Source organism: Aedes albopictus, chromosome 3 (assembly GCF_035046485.1).
Source record: "Aedes albopictus strain Foshan chromosome 3, AalbF5, whole genome shotgun sequence".
NCBI classification, from domain to species: domain Eukaryota; kingdom Metazoa; phylum Arthropoda; class Insecta; order Diptera; family Culicidae; genus Aedes; species Aedes albopictus.
The window spans coordinates 119,728,966-119,750,220 of NC_085138.1; the positions used below are offsets into that span (position 1 = coordinate 119,728,966).

Below are 21,255 nucleotides of genomic sequence, written 5' to 3' on the forward strand. Positions count from 1 at the left end.
TTTTACATAAAATCGAAGCATTTTTGTTATTTTATTTTTATTTAAATTGTATACTAAAATGTACCAAAACATATAAAAACTGAGTTTTCGATAAAAAGACTCGAAGTTATTCGCTTATAATAGTAATTCTAGCTAAATAACGATTAAACCACTATCTCGCTAGCATGTTAAGATCAAAATCTTTTGTTTCTAAAATTATGTATGGCTGATTCAAATGCCAACATTTTAACCCTTTATTAGGTCGAGAAAACCAGGCACGGAATCAAATCAAACTACACTCCCGTGCAAAAGTTTGGGGTCACCCCCTCAAAAACATGGAAATGTTTTTCGGTCATATCTCAATCATCTTTTATTTAGTCCACTCGTTCTTAGGCTCTATCGGAAGATAAAGAGTAAGATTTGATTCGTAGGTACTTTTCACAAATTTCATATGACATTTTTAGTACAAAACGTTTACCTAAACTTACATGTTTTTCCTAAATCTGTACGAAAAATTGTTTTCCGTGTGATTCAAAATTGGGTCGTCCAAATTTTGAAATTAAAGTTGCATTAGAACCCTATTTTTATCCTCTTTGAGAGCCATTCATTAGAATTTAGCGAAAAAATTCATAACATAGTTTAAATTATCGAATTAGGTTTACAAGTCACCGTGCAAAAGTTTGGGGTCACCTTTCAAATGAAGCCTGAGTCGGTTTTTTATTCAAATCGTCATTTTTTTTTTGGTACAAGTCCAATTCCTTCTATGATAGTTGAATGGCAAGACACAGAAATGGTTATGAAATGTTCATAAACTAAGTTCTAGACTAAGTTAAGGTAGAAAATGGTATATAAAATCCATACTAAATCAGCTAAGTTCGTTATATAAAGTGCTAAAGAGAATAGAAGTGAGATAAAAATGACTAATTCGTGAATTCTACCCTATATAACTGTAAGTGGTAAAACCACAAATACACAATTGTCCCAAAAACCATTACAATGAATGTCGTTTCTCCGAATGTACTATTACATTCGAGATTTAGTGTTTTGGTGCAAAGCAAAGGGATAACTTTTTGATGAAAATGCCATTTAAATTAAAATATGTAACATTCCTTAAACTTATGGATTTTGAGGTAATGGTATGTTTGTGGTTATAACACCCACAGTTATTAGGGTACAATTCACGAATCAGTCATTTTTATCTCACTTTCATCCTCTTTGGCACTTTATATTACGTACTTAGCTGATTTAGTATGGATTTTATATACCATTTTCTACCTTAATTTAGTCGAAAACTTAATTTATGAACATTTCATAAACATTTCTGTGTCTTGCCATTCAACTATAAAAGAAAGAATTGAAGTGGCACCCAAAGGAATTGACGATTTGAACAAAAATCCGACTCAGACTTCATTTGGAAGGTGACCCCAAACTTTTGCACGATGCAGCATCCTAAGGGGTGACTCCAAACTTTTGCACGGTGACTTGTAAACCTAACTCGATAATTTAAATTATGTTATGATTTTTTCCGCTAAAATCTAGTGAATGGCTCTCAAAGAGGTTAGAAATAGGGTTCTAATGCAACTTCAATTTTAAAATTTGGTCGACCCAATTTTGAATTACACGCAAAACAATTTTTCGTACAGATTTAGGAAAAACATGTAAGTTTAGGTAAACTTTTTATACTAAAAATTTCATAGAAAATTTGTGGAAAGTACCTACGAATCAAATCTAACTCTTTATCTTTCGATAGAGCCTGAGAACGACTGGATTAAATGAAAGATGACTGAGATATCACCGAAAAACATTTCCATGTTTTTGAGGGGGTGACCCCAAACTTTTGCACGGGAGTGTACATTGGAATCTTAAGCACATGTGGTGTAATGAACAAACACGATTTTATTTTCAATAAAATCACCGATCAATTTTGTATGAAAAAAATGGGTCTAAATTTCAGTTTTTCGGCAAGAAAGATTGAAATTCTGTAGCTTCGGAATGCGTTAACCAATCATGTAAGTTTTTTGACAACAAATTGCTCTAACATTCATGAGTTACATGTTTAGATTGCGACACGATTAAATGATTATTTTGAAAGATATTGTCATTTTAGTACATGACCATTTATTTTAGTACAAATTTTCAAAAAGCCGAGTTTTTTAAAGTAGTAAAGCAAACCAGCTGAAATTTTGTCTACGAGTAGAAGGACCATAGGCCTTCCATTTGTCATGAATAGATTTGTGATTTGTTTGCCACAACCGAAATTCGAGCTTATAAACTTTCACTGGCTCAAAAATGGCAGTTTTGTCAAAAACTTTTGGTTCTAAAATAACCAATACATGTTTGTTATGTTTCAAAAAAATAAAATAATAAAATAAAATAAAAAAATAAAATAAAATAATAAAAAGTTGGGAAGATTTTCTAAGTGAGCAGAAAAAAATATTGTTATGAGGTGGCAATATAGTTGCCACTGCCTTATAAAGGGTTAAGCAATGGACATAAACAATAACGTTGTTTGTATAATTTTTTTCCAAAATAAAACAAAAAGTTAAGAAATTTTTTCAGGGATTCCTTTAAAAGTTTCTCCGATTATTTCCTTTACGAATTGCTACAGAAATACCTCCAGAGCTCTCTTTTGGAATTCCTCACAGGTTTCCTTTGGAAATTTGAGATTCCTGACAAGCAGGGTTGTAGAGCGTGGTTACTGGTTGTGCTGTATTTGCCGAACGATCTTTCTGTAGGTTTGTAACGCTATCAGCTTGTTCGCCTCTTGTTGCAATTTCGCGCTGTTTAATAAAAGTAAGTGAACCCAGAATTTCCAACGTTATAACGATGGTATCCGAAGAAAAGTTCTCAAATCAAATCATTATGTTACCGGTTTTTTTTTCGAAATTTTTTCCATGTGTTCCTCCAGAATTGTCATAAAAAAATCTTTTACTGAATCTGGAATGAATTGCTTCTCCAATTCCCTCATGATTCTACACAAATCATTTCAGAGATAGTTTGAGAAACTCGCCCAGACATTACTTCAGAAATTCCTCTGGATATTCAGAAACTTTTATAAGCATTAGTTTGAAGAATCTATTGGAGTTTGTTTTAGAAAATCCAACAAAAAAATCTCCAGAAATTCCCTCACAAATTCTTTCGAAAAATCTTCCATGGATTCATTTGGACATTTTTTTCATGGATTTGTTCACCTTCAGCATTCAGAAGTACCTCCAGGAATTCTTTCAAAAAATTGTTCAGAGGTTCCTTCAGAAATTTCTTTAGACAATTATTCAGAATTTCCCCCAGAGATTCTTTCAATAAATCTTTCGGCGATGCCTTCAGAAACTATTTCAGAGATTTCCTGAAAATGTTTCATAAGTTCCTTCTAAAATTTATACTGAAGTTACTTTGGAAATTCTTCCAATGTTTGCAGCAGAAATTCCCACAGCATCTTATAATTTCGCGTAAAGAATTAGCTTAGTTAAAATCCACAAATAAAAACATGTAAAAAAAAATAAAACTTTCAATTTTGCCAGAAATTCCACTAGTGATACCTCCAGAATTCTTTCAAGCATTCTCTCAAACGGTCTTCCAAGGATTTATTCCAAAACTTTCTCCTGGGTTTGCTCCAGGGATTTTTTTGGAAACTCTGGATTTCTGTCAGGAACTGATATTGTTATTTCTTTAGAAATCCAGGACTCTTAAAAAAAAGTGGGATCCACTCGGGAATTTTATGCAGGGATTCAGACTTCACTGGGGGTTCCTTCACAAATGTTAGGAAGGATTTTTTCAGAAAATCCCATGGCATTTATTTTAAACTACATGTGTATGGGAGCCCCCATTTGCAGAGATTGCTAGAGGTTTACATTATGCTAAGAACCTTCTCCGGCCTCAAAAACTTACACATACAAAATTTCACGCCATTCGGTTCAGTAGTTTCAGAAACAGACAGACAGAAATTCATTTTTCGACTAATAATTTCTTTAGAAATATCTCCAGTATCCTCCTGAAATTCTTTACAAATTTCTCCGAGGAATAATTTGGAAAAAAAGTCACAGATTTTTCGATAATTTCTTCATGAACCCTTGCTGAAATTCATCCTAGGATTTATTTTAAAAATCTTTCACGAGTTTCTGAAAAAATCTTCCAGGAACTCCTTTGGAAACTCCTCGTAAATTTACTACGTATTTACGTAAAAAACCGTACAGGAAATCCTAAAGAAATTCAGTCCGGAATTCTTTCACAAAATTTTCTAGGGATTCGTTTCTACTTTAGAATTTCCTGCAGAAATTTCTCCAAGAACTCCTTAAAAAAGCCATGCACGGATAGATTCCAAAAATGTTGCATGGATTCCTTTAGAAAATATTTCAAGAATTGCTTTAAAAAATCTTGCATAGATTTATCTACGAATATCTTCAGATTTTTTTTTTTCATGGAGATTCCTCCAGAAAGTTTTTAAAGCATTCATTTAGAAAACGTTTCATTGATTTTCTCAAAAATCAGTAATCACGGACACATTAAGAATCAGAAATTCAGAACTTCTTCAAAATTTTCTCAGAAGCTTGCTAAAGAATTTTCTCCAAGGATTGCTTTAGAAATCCTACAAGAGATTATTAACCCTCGAGTGATCGCGCTATTGTATTTTGTACAACACGTTGAAAAAATCTCGCCTCTTGTACTCAGCATTAGCGTGGTGCTGACGGAGGTGACCAATCGCGCGAGTTACGGAAGGTTAAGGCAATTCCCAAGATTTATTCACATTCTTTTAGATATTCCTTCAAGACATTTCTCTGCCAGAATTTGCTCCAAGGACTTCTTAAAAAAATCTTAGAGAATCCTATGGGGTTTTCTTCAGATTTTTTTCTATAGATTCATTCAGACATTCTTATAAGGATTCTTACGAAAAGGATAAAAGACATTCCTTCAGTGATTCCTGCAGAAATTCACTCAGAGATTTCATCAGAAATTCCGCCAGATATTCCTCTAGGTATTTTCTCGGAAATTCCACCAGGGTTTCCTCCAAGCGTACCTCCAGGAATTTCTCTATGGATTCCACCAGTAATCATCTGTGATCCACTGCTTTCTCCGGGTGCATGGCTTACCCAAATTAGTCTCGCCGGTGGCGATGGCGGCGTTCTTGATGGGGATCCATTGATCTTCTACGCTTCCACCTTCCGGATTATTCGCAACACGGTTCTCTAATGTCCCTCGGATTCTGTTTCCATCTATTTCACGTCTATTTTGGGCACAACTAGAATTCAATTCCCGGCACATACGTGACCTATAGTACATAGGATGGTCAAAAATTATTATTTGGCCGTAGGTGTCAAATCATGTGTTGAAAAGTACTATTGGACAGAAAGCTTTTAAATTGAGATGGATATAGCTTTGGTATAACGACCAAAATATTTCTATTAATATTTTTGCCCATCAGATACACCATCACAGTGTCACGAAGAAATCTTTCTCTGTGGTTGTGAAGAACGAGATTTTATTTAATTGATTGAACAGCCTTTGCTACATTCTGCACCAGTGAAATCCCACTTAGAAGAGCCACAGAGCTTTTGCTGAATTGAAGTTTATGGTTTATCAAGTGAATATGGCGAAGTGAAAATTGAACGGTGATGAAGAACAATTCGGATAGCTGCTGCTTAAATGCATTTTGTGATACGCAACACTAGAAAAAAAAACTCGTAAGGGGAGTGAAATTGAAACGTAAAATTCAGTGTAATTATTCAATTCCCAGTGCTAAAGAGGTTAGTTATCGATTGGCAAAGGTAAGTTGGAATATCTGTAATGATTGACTATTTTCCATCTGAGGTGACGGGAATTAGTGCAAATGACGAAGAAAATGTTTACCTTATGATACACAGTAAGTTCACTCAACAGAGAAGGAATAACCAATTTCGAAGGGTTTGTTAGGTATGTTCAGATTTAAATATTCAGGGGACTGAAATGGATTTGTTCTCCTTAAGTCACGTGCCCACATGTTACCATGTACTGAGGTAGGCTGTCATGTCGAGCCTACCAACTTGTGCCTGCATTATGCTGCCGACGGCAAAATCGTATGGATGGTACGTATATGGATGCTATTTCACTGAATCATCTAGCTACGCCTTTGCCTAGCTTTGCTGACTTTGCATATTTTGTCTTTTTGTTTGGTTGGTTGCATAGATTCCTAGAAGAAAAATTAGTTTGTTTTCGGGTGGGATTCTACGGATTTAGTTTCGTTTGTGGTTTTTCGGGTGGGGTTTCATACAGTGGTCGACATGTTGTAGCATGAACACTTCAATAACATGCAAAGAAGCATGTGTTCAGAAGCACCGGTTATTTTTTGGCATGTATATTGCAATCAGCTGAAATGTTTCGAAATCCTTTCAACAGTATGCTTCTAGGAAAGTTGAAATTGAAACTAGTTTAAATCTCTACGTCGAGGAAGGTATTAAAAATACAAATAGCTATCTCGTATCTGTAAACATCATTGTGTGTTGGCAATCAGCTCGCCTCATAGCAAAAGCAGTTACTCCGCCTGTAGCATTAGTTCTTCGAAAGAAGTGTGCTCGCAATTTTCTCGTTTCCAAGCTAATGTCATTTCCGACTGTTGTCACTTATCGCAGCACGTTGCCAGTCACCATAACACTATACTGCGTGCGTGCACTTAGTGGTAACGAGTCCTGTGGACAATAGGAACTGTAATGAGACGGTGATGATGTTGATGCGGCTGATTACTGCATATTGCAAAGGTGGGCTGGCCTGAACGATGGGCGTTCCAGTCTCTCTGGCAAGGATAGAAATGATGATTGTCATGCATGCTGAATGCATACCTATCAGTCGTTCGTTGGAAACCATAGTGAATCTTTTTACATACTCTCTATGCAGCACCGTAGGCATCTGTTGCTGAAGTCATGTAGTTGTTGAGTGTTCTCGTTTTATACACACCATGTTTGACAGCCGTACAGCAGCACAGATTTCCAGGTTGAGTTGTTTGTTCAGATTTAAGGTACCAAAATTTTCCTCATGTTCCTCCCTCGCAATAGCAGAAATATTTCAACAGTTCCATCTACTAAGCTAGATAACGTGAAGCTGGAATAATTTGGAAAGATTTTGTCTCATTGACGTTGATGGTGAGACGTGTCGCCGAGAAGCGATAGGCACGACCATCATACCATATATCACAATATTGCTCCATTCAAAGCGCCTCCCGTCTCGAGTACTACAAATCAATTTCCTCTCATCCTCGAAGAAACCCCACGAATGGGGAATATTGTTTTCCCACAAGTGAAACTTGACCTAAATTTTCGCCAACAAGAGTCGACACTTTCTCCAATCCTTGAAAGTAGGGAAAAGTCGCCACAAGCGGATTATATGCGGGACTTCTCGGGCGTTTTCTTCTGGCACCACCATCACCCGCATTATATGTGGTGGGTAGGTACCTACTACGAACGCAAGCAAACGTGGGGCATTGTGCCAACGTTGCGTTGATGGCAATCGAGCCAAGCCAAGCCCCCGGCTCGACGGCGGACGACGGACGATAACGAACGACAATGCCGGCAAAAGAAAATTATATAGAAAGAGAATAATAAAGCGCTGCTCAGGTAGTCTGGCTAGTGAATGGCATTTGAACGTTCTCACATAACAATGTCTGTTTGTCTTTGGCATTGAGGTAGTATAAATTTTCTTTTAGTGCCTCCATCCGTAACAAATGGGGTACGACGTATCTATGTACTTCAACGCCTTCATTTGTCACTAGGTATAACATATGAGCAGGAATTTACGATTGTTTGAGATTGTTTCAGTCTACTCGAAGAAATAATTAAACGATATGTGATCATTGGTTTCTTTTCAACCTCTTTTTGATTTTTTTTCAGCCCGTGTAGCTGCCGGCTTCGGATAGCACTACGGACCACCTGTTCCGGGGGTAAAAGTCATCCAAACTGGGAACCTCAAACCAAGGTGTCATACGACCCTTGCTAGGGGTTAAATGAAATCAATCTTGAAGGATTTTAAAAGCTGCACGATTTTTAATGTAACCGAGATCATCTTTTCCTAGGTGCGTTTCGGCGAAAGATCTACCAAACCGACCCGGTGCGGAATTTGTGGGCCCCCATGAATATAACAGATGTAAATATTTTACAATAATGAATCTATACACTTAACCCTGGAGTGATCGCGCTGTTGTATGCAACACGTTGAAAAAATCTCACTTTTGTACTCAGGAACGTTAAAAATGAATTTCTGCATTTATTGAATTTCTTTGGGGCTTCCGTCAAGGATACATCCCTGAGTTCTATCAAGGAGCAAATCTTACGCTCACAGAATTGTGTCGTAAAGTTCTTTAGCAGTTAATTTAGGAATTCCACCAAGATGGGTATTGGTTCGCATCTTAAGCATGTGGCTCCCATTTCCATCCTACGAAAAACAAAGGATTGGAGCGCTGTTTGTTTTGTTTCTTATTTTTGTATTTTTTGTTAGAAGTTAGCACCCATGAAAACAAAAAGAACGGAATCAATCGGTGTCGTAATCGCTTGTTTTCGAATAGGATGAATTTGGGATCGTGAGATTAATGATGGAACACATACCCTATAATAGTTTAGAAACTTTTTCAGCTTGCGGCCCACTTTTAATGATTGTAGAATTTAGCAATCATCCAACATGTATTTTCATGCGCCATTTTGGAAATTTAGACTGACATTTTGAATTAATTTATATTATCGCTTTCATAGGTTTTGATCAACTAACGTTACGTAGTACTTAATCTTTCTTTACCCAAGTAAAATTTTAAGCAGTGCAGTTTGTTTGAATTTGATGATTGGAGCGATGTCTTTTCATATATGGGAGCAATTTGTACAGTAGCAGCTACAGCGCGGGAGCTCTAAATGAGTTTCATTGAAATTCGATTGTCATACAAAACAGATTCATACGTTTCGCAAGTTGGGTTAGGACATGACCCAATTATAAATCATTCGAATCTTAAAAATGGATGTCAAACTGACTCTGACGTCTGACTGCTGTCACATCGATGATCCTAATCCTATGAGTGTGTTTCGTGAATTATTTCTGGTCTTTCGCGTGTGTCTAGGGCTTTTGAATGAGTTGAAAGCAGTCCCAACAAACGAATATGCCAGCCGGCAAACGAATACGGTTGGCTAATCGGAGCGCAGTCGTGATCTTATCCCGGGAGCGGTCGCGGCGTGTACTGAGTAAACGTACCATGAAAAATGTACGCTTTTGGTACACCGCGTGAGCGTGGCGTCGTTGCAGGTAGACAAAGACGCGACTACTCGAGGGTTATCAGCGACACCTCACAGTACTGAAGTGCTTTATGACCATCGTATACTAAGCACCGTACTTCCCAAGGATCCGTTTCCGATAGTTCGTCTGATAAGGATTAGACTACGCACGTCATTTTGTTTCTACCGTTCTTGGAGCGACCACATCCCCATTTCTCGTCCAATTTTGTCAACGAATACCCTCCCGTCACTCTATCGAGGCATTGCTCCTTTAGTTGTCTTGTTCCCAGTAACTTGACTGCTTCCTTCAGTGAAGACCATCACAAACCGTCAGAAGAGCATCATTTGTACCGTAGCCTCGTAGCCTTGTCCCTGAATACATCGGTATATGCACAAACTCCCATTTGAACAGCAGTAGGGAACTACAGGATCAAGCTACAGTAGCAACATACGGTTGTTAATGAATTTCATAAAACTAGGCTACCGTAGCGAATGGTTTTGCAGTTGCAACCATGGGTAGCTGTGATTTGCGTAGTTTGGATTCTGCAGAATGATCTTCGCGAATTTTCCCAGCACTGATTTTAAGTTTTGTTCGGCTCTATAAGAGATCTTCATGGCCAATTTTATAAAACTTGCAATAAAACTGTTTATACATCAAAATATCTTGATAACCTCTTCAAGAGCATCTTCCGGCTAAGTGGACCACTCTCGGAGAGGTTTTGCAAACCGCATTAAGAGTAACAATAAAACTATTTCAAAACCTAGTTGAAAACTTTTTCCATTCTTGAAAAGAGGTTATGATGAGTGTTGTTTTTTTTTTCAACAAAAAACTATGATGCAAAGCTGAAGAAGCTGAAGATGCAGAGAAGTTTCCTCGATGGCACGTAAAGTTTAGAAGGATACATCATACGTAAGTAGATGGCGATCATTTCAAAGTAATATTTTAGTAGTTATTGTGTTGCTAGGCTTATGCACATCCAATTTTACCGTGAATATTGGGGAATATTATCATCTTGGAATGAAATAAATCAATTGGTTAATTTAGTAAACTATCTCGAATCACAAGAAAACTCAGCTGAGAGAGTTTATTTATATGGGCATGTTATGGAAATGGCAGCAAACTATCAATTCATTGTTCATTTGAGCAAAATTAACTATTCACGTCAGCTAATTCTTCAATATGACGACGACCATAAATAGCGAAAATAAAACGAAAGCAAGTTTACTATTATAGGCTAATTCGGATTACCCCCAATTGTAGAGGCACTTGGTGCGATACGGAGAAAATCGTTTGTTTACATAAAAAATCATTTTTTTGTCGTCAAATTTTACTCATTTTTAGCTCTAGAAGTTGGAAAATTGCAATGGCTTCCATTATCATCATTCTTGATGCCCACGCCGACAGACACCGGATTAGCCAGTTAACAAAAAATCCGGAAGATCGCCCGCCTGAGGCATATCAAGAGCTCCTCAAATTAATCACATAAATTGTTCGTAAGTACCTACCGGATCAAAGCGCATCTGAATTAAATCTGAGAATTAAATTGTCTTTTCAAAAAGTGCTCGTTTGTTTCTCTACGATGCGGAATTCGATACGAAAAAGTGAAAAAAGTGCACTTTGCCTATGCTGCGCCATGGCACTTTTTGGCGGAGTCGCGTTTTTCGTAGGGTTCTCATTCCTGCCACCAGATGCGGAGGGATCGTTAGCTTCCGTTAGATTTGCCTATAACAACCGCAATAAACCTAGCAGTGTCGTAGTTTTTGCTTTTCCACCAACAGATGTCGTTACTAATCGAACGGATCGCCATCTGTTGAGAGTATGAACAGTTTTATTTAGGTAATAATGAGTGCCAGAAGGTTTACACATCGGGGAGTTTTGTTTACTCTTAAAATCTGGCTTTATGGATAACTTCAAGTATACTTTAAAACATTTCATCAATGGTTTTAATAAAAGTAGTCATAAAACTGTGAGTTTTAATTATTGCTGTAATAAATCCCTAATAAAAGTAAGACAAACCCAATCGGCAATGGAATTGTTACTTGGGTAGTAAACAGCGCTGTTTTTTTTGTTTGGAAATGTCAAAACTAGTTGAAGGTAATCGAGGAAAAAACAAGTCACGCGTGGGATTGAACACGATCGTCAAACAACAACAGCTGAGCCGATAGAGGGTAATCGAAAAACCGACAAGAAGGAAGACGAAATTGTATCACATGACGACAGCGATTCAGACTCCGGCCTAGATCCATCATATGATGACGTCGACGCTTGGTTTGTTAAACTGAGAAAACGTTCCAGAAAACAAGAGAAACGCATTGCCGAATTGATGAAATCGTGATTACGTTGAATTGTTTATATGTAGTATGTTAAGTATATTAGGAAATGAATGCACCCCTTGGTGTAAAATGTCGTTAATAAATGAAAAAAAAAAACAGAACTTGAAAAGTCTTTAAAATGAAACGAAATTGTTTGATTTCATTTCGTGTTTTCTCGTGAAAAAAAATAAACCATCAAACAGATCGGGTTGAAAATGCTATTTTATATTTTTGACGAGTGGAAAAAAACATCAAGTAGAGTTTTTAGAATTATATCACTGCTACATAGCCAGCTGAGTTCTCCTGAAAATGTTCATCAGTTCCTCAATATATACTTATTATATTTCTTATTGAAATCACTTCTCAGCTGTTCTGTTTTTTTGCCAAAGTTCAGATTATCGAACTTCAACAGAATTTTATCGTAGTTAAGCTTCGTCACAGTTCGGATAACTCGATGGAGATTACCAAACTTTCGTTGGTTCTTATCGAAATCTTATCGAACACAAAAGTATGAAGACTGAGGGAAACCCCTAATTTCTAGAAATAACTTCGTCGATTCTTCAAAAGAGTATTTATAAATTAGAAAATGGCTAACAATATCATTTGACAAAAGATAATTAAGGCATTTATTAAAATATCGCCTAAGGCTTCGCGACACACCAAAAATCAAACCCGCGACCCACCAGTGGGTTGCGATCTTTAAGAAATGCTGTTTTACAGTTTTCTTTAAAAAAATTCTTTGAAAAATAATTTGTCTTCAAAAATATTTTAAGTGATTAATGCAGGGATGTCGGGAATCTGCCAAAAGTTTTCCACCAATAAAAGTGCATTAACTGAACGAAAAATGCATAGGACCTATTCTTCATATGTAGTTTAATAGGTCCTGTATAAAAATAGTACATTAGAAGAGTTTGGAAAAGTTGAAAACACTTGGCACTTTAATTGATCAAAATATGAAATATCAAAATATGAATTTCCAAATGACACTCTGAACATATACAGATTTTTCATGTTTTTTTTGTAGTGAATATAAAACCTCAAACTATGCTGCATATGAAAGCCCTAGGTATAAGCTGTAACACAAAAAAAAATGAAAAAGTTTCATAGAGTACAGTCATAGCACAATCATGGGTCACCTACAATTATGGGTCAATTCCATTTGAATTGCATGGTGAACTGACTGACTAATAATTGTGACAGAGTGACCCATAATTGTGCAATGACTGTACATATCAAGATATAATGTTTTAAAAATGTGTTCAAAAATCTTTTAAGTTTTACTGAAGTTCTATAATTTACCAATGGAGCTTTAATATATGGCATATGATTGGTCAAAATTTCAGCGTTTTTGATTCACGTATAAAAAAGTTATAAACATTTGAATGAAACATTATTTTGACCAACAAATTGCTGTATGGACAATTGTTTGATACACTGTACGATATTTCCCATACAAGTTACCCTCCAAAAGTTGCATGCAAGTTTACATACTGACATGCTTAAGGACAAACGTCTTGAAATCCCGCTTCAACAGTGCATAAGAACTTCAGACGCACAAATCTCAAAAAGCAAGCTTCAAACAACAGTGCATTTTATTATTCTGTTCTTGCTCACTTGTAATAAGCTTAAAATTAGAAGCTGTGCTGGTTTTGTTTACGAAGAGATTTGTGCCCTCAAAATCGTGAGTAGGTGCCAAAGTCGGCCATTGTGGCGGCCATTTTGGGATTCTAACAAGTCTATCCTTAAATCTATCAAATTTGATTTGGTAAAACGAAATATTTTGCACGAGTCGTTAATTTGGATGTTATTTGACAATTTATCCTGTGATTGGTTAAAAAAATATTTCCATGCTTAATGGCTTGCAGTCAAAAAAGCCCAAAATCGTATATTTTGCCCTATAAATTGAGCTATAGCTCAAAATTGTGACGTGCTGGAGCAAATCTGAGCCCAGATTCGGATTCAGCGGCCCAAAATCTGTCAGAGACACATATGTTTGCTCTTGAGACAAAAACATGTTGCGCTGTGATATTTCTTATATGAGTTTTCCACGGATGTCAAATTCTCTGAGGATTCCTGTAGGGTCAAAGTGCCCTTGGGAATCTTAGGATCCCAAGTTCATCCAATTTGAAAACCAGGCGATAATGACTCCGATCGGCGATTCCGTACATTTGGTATCATTCGTTCTCCCTTCTAACGAAAATACAAAAAAAAAACAAAACAAAAACTGCTCCATTCCTTTGTTTTGAGTAGTTTGTGGGAGCGTACTTTTAGTAAAGGAACAAAAAAATAAATATTTCTTCGAGAAGTTGCTCCAACTCCAAGTATTCCATCAGGAAATTCCACTTTCTTCAGGAATTATTTAAGAATGCCAAGAAGCATCCTTGCATTCCTAGTGCAAGGCTTAGATTTCCATCGGTAATTCTCCAGAAAATACTTCGAGATTTTCTACGAGATTTTTTCTAAGCATTTCTTCAGTATTTTTTCCAAAAAATCCCCTGAAAATTATCCAGAGATTCTTTCAGAATATCTTCAAACATCAGCGACGTGTGAAGTCATTGTTTACCAATGCTTGTATGCCCTTTTCAAATGTTGCTCCAGATCTTTTAGAAACTGCGAAGGTTTCTTCAATAACTTATCCAAGTATTCCTTGTTTAATTTATTTAATAATTTCTCCAAGGATTCTACCGAAAAGAACTTTTGGAATTTTTCCAGGGCTTCCTTTAGGAATTCTACCAAGGCTTTATTCGAAATTCTAAAGGAATTCCTTAATTTAAAAAAAATGATTTTATCAATCACCTATCCCAAAATTCCATTATAAATTTCGTTTATGATTTCCCCAAGAATTTTACCAATAACTTTGTACAAGAAATCCTTCGGAAATTCTTCAATGTATTCTTCATGTATTTCTATAATTACTCTTGCACGATTTTTTTTCGAAGATTCTTACACAAACTATTTTAATAAATTCTATAGGTATTTGTCCAGAGGATCCATTGACTGTTTCAACCTTGCTATTTTGTGAAAGCATAGGCGAGTAGCCTTGAGTCGTTGTCAACAGCGAGCGAAAAGTTTCTTTCCACCGCAGCATCTATACAACCGCCCGTACGAATAGCACACGATTGGGTTCGACACCGATCAGCGATGTTGGCAATTATCTTTCGCCGCTGAGCGGACGCCTTGCAGTCAAGCCGTGCTTTTCATCGCAAAATATGCTCATCACGAGACATAGTTGGCTTGGTATGCGTACACGTTTGTATCGGTATATTGAATTCAATCAGGGAGATGTTCTTTTTAGATTTCTTCAGAGCTATTTCCAGTAGTTCCTTCAGAGATTCAACAAGGAGGATTCAGGGATGCCTCTAGGAGTTTCATCATTCAGGTATCCCTCTAGGATTTCTTTTAGAGATTCTTACAGAAAGAACCAAGGACATCTCCAGGAGAAATCAGGGATTCCCCTTAAAGGTTCTTCAGAGATTCCCACAGAAAATCTTTCAGGAATTAGTTCAGGAGTTCCTTCTTAGATTTTTCCAGCAGTTCCTTCAAGTATTCATCCAGAAGTTCTTTTTGGGATTCTTTTATGAGTTCTTCCAGAGATTGCTCCTGGAGTTCTTTCGGAGATTATTCCAGGAGGATGCCTTCAGAAGCAACAACTGAGATTTCACCAGAAGTTCCTTCAATAATTCCTACAGGATTTTTTAAGACACTACACCGTCTTCAGCAAGCGGCTGCACAGACTGAACATTACTAACACGAGAAAACACACAAAACACTCAGTGGCCCAATGGAGAATTTTCCGTTTGATGAAAAGTTTTCACCGACTGGAGCAGCAAGCAGAAATTCCAAAATAAACTTTCTGGATTCCTCAAGAAACGAATTCCCAGAGGAATCCTGGATAGAGTTTCTGAAAAAAAATCAGGAAGCAGAAGCAGAATACTGGAAGAAGTTCCCAGAAGAAATTTCCACAGGAATCCCCGAAAGAGTCCTTAAAGCAATCCTAGAAGTACTTCCTGAAAGAATCGCTGAAGGAGTTTCTGGAGGAACCCAGGAAGAAGTTTTTGGAAAAAATATCGAGAGAAGTTATTGGAGGATTCTCGGAAGAAGATCCCGAAGGAATCCAGGAAGGAGTTTATGGATAAGGAGGAATCCAGCAAATACGTTCCGAAAGAATCCCGGGGAATTCCAGAGGTTTCCCGGAAGAAATTCCCAGTGGAATCCAAGGAGGAATGTCAAAAGGAGTTCCCAAAAGAATTCCGGAAAAAAATCCCAAAAGAATTCCGGAAGAAGTTCTCGTTGGAAACCCGGAAGAAATTCTCGTAGAAATCCCGGAAAAAGTTCTTGAAGCAATCTCGGCGGAATCCCGGGAGAAATTCTTGGGGGAACACCGGAAGAAGATTTTGGAGGATTTCCTAGATAAATCTCTTATGAATCATGAGATAGTCCTGAAGAAATCTTGGATGGACATCCCGGAGGAATCCCAGAAAGAATTACCGTAGAAATACTGGCATGAGTACTTGAAGAAATCCAGAAAATAGTTCCTGAAAGAATCCCGGAAGAAGTCTTGCAGGATTTCATCTAGGGATTTTCAGCATTCCTAGAGAAATTCATGCAGAAATCTTCAAAAGAGCTCGTGGAGGAATCTCGCATGGAATTTCTGAAGGAGTCCTGAAGGAACCTCGTAAGGAATCCCACTAGGAATTTTGGAAGGAGTTCCTGATACAAATACAAAGAAATTAAAAAAAGGAGTTCCTGATGGAATTCTAAAATGAATTACTAAAGAATTCTTGAGATTAACTGCTGGAGGAATCTCGGAAGGAATCTCTGGTACATTCTCGGAATAAAACCTTTGAGAAAACTCAGAAAGAACAATGGAAGAAACCCGGAAAGGAACAACTGAGGGCATCTTAGGAGGAGCTACTGGAGAAATCCCAGAAGGAATTCCTTAAGAAATCCCGGAACGGAAAGAATCTTTGGAGGAATCTCGGGAGAAAATCTTGCAGGAATCCCTGACGAAACCGGTTTGGGAAGCTCAGAAGAAATTCCTGAAAGAGTCTCAGACGGAAATAATACCCCCAAAAGAATCTCATAAGAAACTCTCTCGAAATTCCATGCAGTAGAAACTCTTGACAGAGTCCTGGGAAGAGTTTGATGAAAAACCGCGGATCATGTTTGGCGGTTATGACCTTCAGTCTTTGAAGGAATGACTCCAAAAAAAACAAGAACAGAAAGTGTTCATCCGACGTTTCGGCCGCTATATTGCGCCTTCTTCAAGGAATCTGTGAACAATGTTTCGTTTATGTTGTGTTTATGTTTGTGTTATGAAAGCTACTTACTAACTATGCTCCGTTCTATCGTGATTATGAGCCCACAGCATAGGTCAAAACGTGTTTGTTTACAAATCGCTGATGTAACATTATCAATTGTTGTTCTTAATATGATCATTTCAATTTTACCGGCCACACTACGGTTAACCCTCGAGCAGTCGCGTCTTTGACCACCTTCAGCAACATCATGCTGTGTACCAGAAGTTCATTTTTCAGTGGTGATATGAATTTATTCCAAAACCAAAGCTCAAAGTACTTTCAAGGGTGCCTCATTCCCGTATTTCAATGTATCACAGTGCTGAGAAGGACTGCTGACAAGTACCATCATCATCAATTCAATTTTCCGACGCTTTGTTGACGCTTCCACACTGGATAATTAATTCCATCTGTTCAATTTAGAGACCGCCTGTTGCGAAAAGCATCGCATTCCCCCTGACGCGAGTCGACTGACTCGCACGTTCCCACACAACAGCAACAAATGGCTGCAAATGGGCGGCTGGCCACAAGGCATGGATGATGGGGAGTAATCATGTGACTAATGAGCCACGCTTCGGAGAACAGCCAGACAGTGCAGTTGCAGGCGCTTCAGTTGGCTGTCGGTGGGTGTACCTATATATCGTGATATCATCATTGCTGTGATAATTTGGCCGGCCAAGCAATAAAGGAACGAAAGCGTTCAGTCGATGTATTGATCTCTCTATCGAAGAAACGCTTTCGGCTTCGAAACAGTAGTGATGTCATCCAACGCTGCTATTATCTCCTGCTTGTGTTGTCCGGTTCGACACGGATGGTTGGCAAAGTTGTCGAGAATTGGCGTTTATTAGGGGTTAGTAAAAGATTTCTCCTCCCACGTCATTACTGGAAAGACGAGCTAAACGATTTTCGAAACTGGTGGGAACCTTAGTCCAATTCCGTATGACAGAACTGTAAAGTAGTCACTCAAGCTTTATCGTATAACAGGAGGTGACTCATTCTGCAAATGTTGAAAAAGGTTCTTCTCATTCTACAAATGTTGAAAAGGGGGGGGGGGGGGGGGGGGGGGTTTAGGGTGCTTGGGGTTTCGGATTCTCCCAAAAAATAACCACCTGGTTTATGGACAGTCCCTTACCTAGTTTAAGGAGTGGCTACGGTTCGGATAGCAACGATCAATCTTTGCAAACTTATGCAAAATGGTACAGCACAAGTGGCTTTAGCTCAAGAACCTTGCTTTCGTAAGGGTGATTTCAATCTAGGTAGCCTGTTAACCCGATGTTTGCTACTTTCAGTAAAAATGAAATGACGAACGAGCGTGTCATGCCTCGAGCCAGTGTGCTTGTCAACAACACAATCGTTGCTTCACTCAACTCTGAAAGGTGTATGTGCTAGCACAATAAATATATCTGTTTGAAACAGAAAATCTATCTATTTTTCGTTTTATTTACCACATGATTAACCATCCCCTACAGATGCTGTCAAACAAGTCATCGCATATCAACATCAAATCAAACAATAAAAATTTACCGTTCCATTTGCAGCTTTTCCGTGGCCGTGTTTAAATATTTTTTTTTCTTTTAGTGACGTCAAAGCGTCATTTAATGGACATGATTACTTAAAAAGTTTAAGCACAATTATGAATTATCAATGTATCCACCGACCAGAAAAACACATCCCAATCCCAAACAACTCATCGACTCTTTTTGATGAGTCATTCATTACCATAATGTTGGTAATTGCTTACCGGTGCCCAAGATTGCCCCATTGCATTGGACAACCATTTAACACATGCACAGTAGATAGGTGGGTATGTTCCAGTTTTGTTTTTCATGTAATTTTGGTTTCAACACTTACATCTGGTAGCACGTATGGTTCGCTGTAGGCCGACTTTCGGTACTCCTCCTGTTCGTGGCCCAGCTCCGGTAGGTGGAAGTATCGCACAAAGGCATAGTACTGAATCAGCAGCATCAGCACGGCGCCAATCAAGCACGACATCAGAAAGAATAGAAACAGGCTCGTCAGATCCATAGTTGTGGCGGTTCGACGAATTTCTTCACCAAAAACCAAAACTTGTTACGATATTTGACTTTTTCGGTGTTTGCCTTGCACCTGTTTGTACAATGTGTGAGAAATAAGCACTTTTTTTTATCACGCCCCCATTCACGACCACCGTGGGTGCCCCAGCAGCTGACGGTTTCCGCCCTGATAGTATTTTCTGGACACACGTTCGCGGTCGTAAAACACAAGCTACAGCCACAAAAACGCCAAACCCGTAGGTTCACTTTTTGCTTAGAATAACACCAAACCAGGACACTGATAACACCAATTTATGCCTTTTTCAAGAGATTACGCCAATATTCTATACGGAACAGAAAGGCAACTTCAGTGCTTCTGTTGTTATCAGCAGCGCGGACGACACATCTAGCCATTCATCGATTTTGGCATTTTCAAACAATCTAAACGGGAGGGTACTCACATCACCCCAGACACCGACGACCCATCTATCTATCACTATCTGCGGATTGGGCGGCAGCATAAACACTACAAATCCCATCAGCAGACGACAAACAAGAAATTTCTGTGCTTTACACTCCGATGACTTTGACGCCTCTTGCCGGCACCGCCCACGACGCAAACGACCACCGTCCGTTTGCACGATACTATAGCTACTAATTGAACATCATTTTGATATATAAAAAAATCACAATCTTGAAATTCTAATCACTCTTTGTTTTGATGAAAAAAATAATATTCTATTTGCGCGACCCGGGTATTTAACCCAACCGACCGAGCACTACTGCGGCTGCTGCTGCCCAGTGATGTCAGATTTTTTCACAAGTGCTTCCGTAGATGAAAATTGATGAGCGGGGGGGAGAATTTCAGAATTTTTATTCCGTAGACTCAGGTTGAAAATCCGTAGATTTCCCGTAGCTTTCCGTAGGTTTCCGTATAAAAACCGGGTTTTCTGTAGATTTATTCTACGGATCCGTAGTTCCGTAAAATGAGCGCAATTCCGTAGATCTACAGAAATTTCCGTAGATCTGGTAACGCTGCTGCTGCCTGGTGCAGCTGTCAGAAAGAGACTGACGTCGCATTCGTCGCATCAAAACTAGAGCAGGATACAACATTTTGTATGATACACGAGGGTTGCATTGTTGTGCAACATTGAGCATGTTGAAAGTTGCATGGGTGGTGTTTGTTTCACATCGGAAGAGGGTGGCGTGACATGCTAAGAGTATGTTTTTGATATGTTTTGCATAACCACAGTGGGACTTCAAGGTTGATGGTGTTGCAAATATTGAAGAGCAACAACGTTAACATTTTGTCGTCAAGCATTTACACAAGTTTACAAAATAAAACGAAAGTAGTGAACTTCTGTCAACGACCAAAATTTTTGAAGCACAATTTAGTGCTGGTTTCAAAACCGACCTTCAAAAAATTTTAAGTAAAACAGTTTTTGAGTTTTAGCTCAATATCGAGTTTTTCAACTTTTCAAAATATGTAATTTACTAAAATTCAAATATATTACGTTTTGTTCAACCAATTTCAAATCTTTTTTCATCAATAGGAAGCAATCAGTGAAGTACTAGATTGAAAGTAATGAGCTAGATTTTTGTATGGTGAGATGATCAATTCTCCGTTTCTGCAAAAAAAAATGCTGCAAACAGCGTGGGTTATATGATTTCTTGCCTAATTTGATGCTGTTTGAGCAAAACTTTGGGTAACTGTGTTGTTGAAGTTGCAAGAAATAAATAATACAACAACACAGTTACCCAAAGTTTTGCTCAAACAGCATCAAATTAGGCAAGAAATCATATAACCCACGCTGTTTGCAGCATTTCTTTGCAGAAACGGAGAATTGATCATCTCACCATACAAAAATCCAGCTCACTACTTTCAATCTAGTACTTCACTGATTGCTTCCTATTGAAAGCTCAATACAATACCATTCAATCATCTGAATACAGGTTTTGCGTCAGATTGATGAAATTCAAGATATTGGCGAGCTTTGGGGACGATCTTCTTAAATTTTAGCCAAATTCCCAAATTTTTTTGAAGAAATGTATTTTTTTCAATAAGAAAAAACAACTTAAAAATTCTTTCTCGACGTTTAGTTGACATATCATATGTAGGCGAGGTACAGTAAAAATTTCAGCTCAATCGAAGCATTGATTACGGAGAATGAGATGTTTGAAGCGAGCGACTTTGCTTAAAAATAGAACAAAAATCGATTTCAAATCATCAACCTTGTATGGAAAGTCGAAAAAATTTCCGCTCTACTGTAATTTTTTTCTTTCGCGTTTTCAAACTCAGGGCATGATTCTACACCAAAAGTGATCATCAGCTTACCGAGTTCAAAAATGCTGTAAACTAGTGTTATCATTATATTTAACAAACAAAACCACGGTCCGCGAAAAATGATTCGCTCGGCATGTGTGATGCGAGCGCGATGCAAT

General features: G+C 37.9%; 1 protein-coding gene across 1 annotated transcript in view; it reads right to left on the reverse strand.

Annotated features, from left to right (window-relative positions):
- LOC115268772 (PDZ domain-containing protein 8) overlaps positions 1–19,606 on the reverse strand; it is a 71,381-nt gene extending 51,775 nt beyond the window's left edge. The window contains exon 1 of the mRNA XM_062858484.1: positions 18,653–19,606. Within this exon, the coding sequence (XP_062714468.1) occupies positions 18,653–18,826 (174 nt within the window). The 5' untranslated portion in view covers positions 18,827–19,606. The remainder of the gene's footprint in view (positions 1–18,652) is intronic.
- Positions 19,607–21,255: the final 1,649 nt, after the last annotated feature.